This window comes from Callorhinus ursinus, unplaced genomic scaffold, assembly GCF_003265705.2.
Source record: "Callorhinus ursinus isolate GAN/ISIS: 27379988/994484 unplaced genomic scaffold, GSC_fseal_2.0 scaffold38, whole genome shotgun sequence".
Lineage (NCBI taxonomy): Eukaryota > Metazoa > Chordata > Mammalia > Carnivora > Otariidae > Callorhinus > Callorhinus ursinus.
Genome location: NW_027397100.1, coordinates 14051302 through 14057312, shown reverse-complemented (window position 1 = coordinate 14057312; position 6011 = coordinate 14051302). Strand labels below are relative to the sequence as shown.

The 6011-nt window shown below is 43.0% G+C and overlaps 1 protein-coding gene across 1 annotated transcript; it reads right to left on the bottom strand.

Moving 5' to 3' along the window:
* Positions 1-333: 333 nt before the first annotated feature.
* DEFB116 (defensin beta 116) lies at positions 334-5742 on the bottom strand. Its single transcript, XM_025876361.1, has 2 exons — positions 5676-5742; positions 334-572 (listed from the first exon to the last, which is right to left on the bottom strand). Exons 1-2 carry the CDS (start codon positions 5740-5742, stop codon positions 334-336), a joined length of 306 nt encoding a protein of 101 aa, XP_025732146.1.
* Between the last annotated feature and the right edge of the window lie 269 nt (positions 5743-6011).

Here is a 6011-nt window from a genome sequence, read left to right as displayed (position 1 = left end):
ATGGGATCATCCAGACTCAATCCAGTTGTCGTCTACTCTGCAGCTTCCAGAATGAATCACAATCCTCCTGGTGGTAACAAAGCAGAGCAGAAATGTGATCTCGTCCCTTCCTGGCACCCTCAACACTACCGAGCTATTCTAGCATCCTGTTTACTCTCTTGGCCAGGGTCCTTTCCTATACTCTGTTGCTCCCCAGTTCCAGCCTAACTTTCCCCTGCCCAGTGATGACTGCTCACAGATGAAAGACACACACATGAGAAGGAATGTATTTTTATGGCGAGGGTGTTCCAGAATGAGGGAAGAATCATTCCAGGAGGGGTAAGTTGGTCTTATTCAAATTTTAGAATAGCTTGAAGTGTTTGTAACTGACAGGTTGGAGTCAGGGTCATAATCCTTCACATTGTTAGAACGGGCTATTTTCACAGAAAATTTCAGGCAGCACTTTTGATCATCTGGGCAGGTTAAATATTGAGTTTCATTTTTTCTGCAGGCATGTCTGCACATGCCATGGTAAAGCTGGCATGGAATCCAGGGCTCTTGGCTCTTGCCATACTGGGATCTGAACAGGCCACCTGGGGAAAACATAGCCATGTTTAGTTTCCTTGCAGCAGTGATAATAGGACTGGAGAAGCATGATTTAAAGAGAACAAGCCCTGAGAATCTTAACAGGATCTGGAGTCAAAACCACCTCAGTTCAAATCTGGGCTCCATCACTATAGCTCCTCACCCTTAAGCAAGTTACTTCGGTTCTCTGGCCCACCACTGCATGATTTTCACAATGGGTGTCATAACAGAGCCAACTCCTTACCGTTTGTGATGCTTAGATTAGCATATAGAGTATGCTCAGAAGAGTATCTGGTGCATAATAAGAAATAATGAAATATTAGGCAGTGTTGTTGATATGAAAGTCTTTTCCTGAGGGTCCAGGGCTTCAAGAGCTGCTCCTGTGAGCACATTTTGGACGTTTTCAAGTGCCCATACAGATGTGTGCTCCTCACACAGAGCTCTATCACAGACAGCCAGACTCCACGCTGAGGCAGGGCACACATATTTCAGCCCCTGCATGCCTTTGTACTTCAAAACATTCGAGCAAACATGCACCACTCATGTTTATACATTGGCCCCACAGAAACCGATACCGCATGTACATGTGCAGCACACTGGTGTGCACACACAGGCCCATATGCACATGTCCACATTCACACAAATTGAGCATATACACATGTGCTCACATACAGACTTCTACCACACACTTGCCACATATGACTAAAACCCATTCATGAGTATTGATAGCTATATATCAATCATCCAGATATGTGCGTGTGTATATTATAGGTTCTTCAGCTGAAAATACCCCAATGACAAAGTTCCTTACATTTAGTCAGCCTTCTGTAAATACTAGTCATCAATAGTATTAGTTACCTATTGGAACTTTCAAAGACAAAGGAGCCAAAGAAAATAATACTAACAATCACTGTTGCATGCCCAACATCAACTATGTGTCAGGCATTTTACAAATGATATCTCATTGAACCTTCATAAAAGCCTATTGTTCTTTAGATGTTCTGTTATTTAGATGAAGATACTGAGGCTCAAAGAGAACTCTTGTTCTGTCCACATGTCCATAGCTTGTACTTGACCATCGTAGGAATCAATTTCTTCTCTATATGATATTAAGCCCATTCGCTTTCCTCTCTGTGTCATGTTGCCTCTCTATATGATAGGATTTCTAGGACAGAGTGGCATCTTCCTGCGTGTCTTCAGGTGTAAGAACTTTCTCAGCTCTCAGTAGAAGTCCAAAATCCATAGCTTAGCCCTGCAGGACCTTTTCCAGCCATCCCCTCATTTCACACCCATTCATCGACACTCACTCTGTGCCAGGCCATGTACTCAGTGCTAAGCATGCAGAGGGCCCCAAAGCCCACCCACATTAATAAAAACTGGACAAGCAAGTCTGACATAATTTCCTGCATAGAAAAAGAACATTTTGATAATTTTTTTACGAAAGAATGTAAAATGGCCCAAGTTTAGATGAAGTCAGAGAACGTGAGGGGAAAGAAAGTACAGAAGAAAATGCCTTAATGGTAGACATCCCATAGCATTTGGGCACTGGTATGTATATGAACTGCCCCAGAAATTGGCATTCCAGCCCAGAGAAGGCACTCAATTGCTGCTACATCAGCCAGCCTGCTGATTAACCAGAGCAAGGAGGTAAAAAATGGTACCCCTTCATCCATGTTCCAACGTCATGATACTGCTGTGTTTCCTACTTTAATCCTCACCCTCATCATGGATCCTCTCTCTCTTTGGCACCATCCTACTTAAAAAAGGAGGAGGTCTTCAGGGGGCCGCGCTAGAGTGACACCCATACTCTTCTGGCTAACATTTGAACTGGTGGACTTTCATTTTCTCCCAAATACAGTGGATGGAAGCCAGGGCACCCAAGATCTTCTCTTTGTAGTCACCAGAGGATGGATAGGAATATAGATACCAGGAATGAGAATCAGGCAAGCTGACCTTTCTCTCACTCTCTCCATAGAGAAAACAGGTCAAGGCAGGCCCAGGAGGATTCTGTTTACTGTGGCTAAATAAATAAACAAAGGTTTTGTTGTAGATAGTTCTAGTTTCTCAATCCTGCAGCTGTTCTAACCCTGTATTGTTCTGCATCACTACAAACTAATACCCACATCAAATTAACATCACCTTTGACCATCCCTCCATCTCCAAATTGAAGTCAGAGGCCTGCTTTGATTTTATGTATGTATGTATGTATGTATGTCCTTTTAATTTATTTTTTAAATTCTTTTTTTAAAAAAAATTTATTTAAGTTCAATTTAATTAACATATACTGTATTATTCCTTTCAGGGGAGAATTTAGTGATTTATCAGTTGCATACAACACCCAGTGCTCATTACTTCAAGTGCCATCCTTAATGCCCACCACCCAGTTACCTTATCTACCCACCCACCTCCCCTCCAGAAACCCTCAGTTTGTTTCCTAGAGTTGAGTCTCTTGTGGTTTGTCTCCCTCTCTGTTTCCATCTTATTTTATTCTTCCATCCACTCCCCTATGTTCATCTGTTTTGTTTCTTAAATTCCAGACAAGTGAAATCCATATGGTATTTGTCTTTCTCTGATTGACTTATTTCGCTTAGCATAATACCCTCTAGTTCCATCCATGTTGTTGCAAATGGCAAGATATCATTCTTTTTGATGGCTGAGTAATATTCCATTGTGTATACACCACATCTTCTTTATCCATTCATCTGTCAATGGACATCTGGGCTCTCTCTGTATTTTGAGACCTACTTTTAAATATCGGCTTTGCCTCTGACCTTTTGTATTCTGTACCCAGTCTCCCAATGTGAGAAATGGGAATGAGAAAGGTTGCACCAAATCATAAAATCTCAACTGTGTTTGTGAAAAAGGCTGTTAATAAGATGTGTCATGCTTTATAATAACCTGAAGACTTGTTAAGTATACTCACATCAAGTCTCTAGAGATTTTGATTTGATAGGTCTGAGGAGAGGCCACAGCAAATGTGCTTTGCACAAGTGTCCCAGAATATATGCATTGGTTCCTGCCTGGAGTGAGAGCCATAACCCTGCCTGACTTTCTCACATTGACCTGTAGACATTGCCCAGCTCATTTCCCACTTTGGACTTGTATTAAGAGCAAATTAAAATATCATAAATCGAAAAACAGAACGTATGCTCTATACTCTAATAGTCCCATCCAAAGCCAAAAGCAATGTAACACATGATTTCTCTGCCACCTGTGCATCCCAAACATGGTCCTTCCCTACCTAACTTGAGGTTCTTCCTACCCATATATATGTTTTAGGCATAAGTCATTTATATATTCACTCATTCAATAAATGTTTACTAAAACCTGTTCTGTGAAAAGCACTCACCTCAGCACCAGGAATACCTAGATTTAAAAGACAGAGTCTTGGCTTTCAAACAGTTGAATTTTCTAAGCCCATGTTTGGAGTGATGAAAGGAAAAAATGACTTTGATTATCCTTAAAAAGGTTGTCCAGAACAGTTCTTGCCCATTAATTCTGCCAGGTGAAAGTATTGAATGGTTATTAAGGGAGCAACACCATGTACAACTTCTGAAGCATAGAATGCTGTCTTCCTTTGTTGTCGTTATTTGCAAACCCACTGGTTTCTACCACTGCTCCAACGTGGAAACTGAACTTCACTGAATGAGAACAAGTGTCTCGCAAGTAAAGAGGATGAGACAGGGTAAGAAATAAGGGGTAGGAGAAAGTGAAGTAGGAAGAGGATGGGAAGGGGAAGGAGGAATAAGAGGGAAGAGAAAGGGAAAGAGGAGAACACAGTGACTCTGAACTCAGTCCCAAGGAAGGAGAGACAACCTTAGTTCTCTGTAGGGCTGGGATGAGACCACTCCCATGTCTCTCTGCACTTGCCAAGGTTTGAGGAGAGACACTTGAGGACGTTCCAGCTTCCTGATTTCATCTTTCCTCGCTGCCTACAGTTATATGTATTGCTTTTCAGTGCCCCTGAAAATCATACTCAAGAAACTTTTTTAAGAATTTGAAAACAGGGGCGCCCGGGAGGCTCAGATGGTTAAGCGTCTGCCTTGGGGCTCAGATCATGATCCCAGGGTCCTGGGATCAAGCCCCGCATCGGGCTCCCTGCTCCGCAGGGAGTCCACTTCTCCCCCTCCCTCTGCTTCTCCCCCAGCTCATGCTCTCTCTCTCTCCCTCTCTCTGTATCTCTGTGTCTCAAATGAATAAATAAAAGAAATCTTGAAAGAAAAAAAAAGAATTTGAAAACATTACCAGATATTTTTCATGCAGCATTCATTCTCCCCACTTCAATAGTCACAGCTCTGCTGTGATGAATGAAACTGTCTTTCTCAAGCTTAATTACCCCCAAACTCAGGCTACGCCAACCCTAGCCCAGATAAACCCCGCATGTGCCCCGCTTGATAATACACCTACTTAAACCAAACACCTAACTCCAACTCGCAGCCTCATCTGTTCTCTAACCACCTAAGGCTCAGTTATAAAATTTAACACAAACATGACACTAGCCAAGCCACCCATCCCCAATTCACAGCATCCATCCAAAACACAGCCCAACCACCACCTTCACCCTAACTCTCAGCTCTACACAACTCCACCTCCAGTTCCATTCCACAAAAATACCATTCCCTCTCCAGACTACACCAGAAGATCAGTCCAGCCCAGTGCTATAAACAGAATTGCTCACCCTCACCTCATGCCCACTCATTTTTCTAATATTACTCTCTCTCTCTAAAGTCATATACCATCCCCCCCACAACTCACTCTCCCAAACTACCATTGATTCCTCTAATAGCTCCCCAACTTGGATCCAATCTCTCACATCTAATACATGCATCAAGCTCCCCTCCCATCGACAGTACCACCTAAAATGCTTCATGCTTCAATATTCCACTATGCCAGGAATAGCCGGAGCAAGTCTCTTAAATTTGTCTTGGCAGGGAAGAACTTGCCATGATCTTGACATGAGATGGACCATGGGAATAACATTCACAACCTATCTGAGACCAGAAAGACCATAGGTAGTGTCTATGGTATGTGAGTGGGAGTCATCTCAGAGGTCAACAAAATAACAATACCACATGCAAGACCCCAGAACCTTTGAGAGAGGCCTGAGTTACCTGGAGTCTTACGAACCAGGATCAGAAGGATGGAAATGGTCACTAAATAGGGCTTCATGACTGACATGTCCTGAGAGAATGGAGGGCTGTGCTGCAGAGGACCGAACAGAGATCACTGCAGCAGAGCAATGCCCTGCCTTTATTAGTTTTGGAAATGGGCCAGGGTTGTGTGCAGTGAACTAAAAAGGATGAGACATACCTGGGGTCAGCCAGGCAGAAGGATAACATGTATCACATATCTCAGCCGGGCATTCTGTGTAAGTATGGGAGATTTGCCAGCGGCACCCATGTCATAGTGGGCTTTCCTTCCCAGAAGGAAACAAAGACAAATTAGAG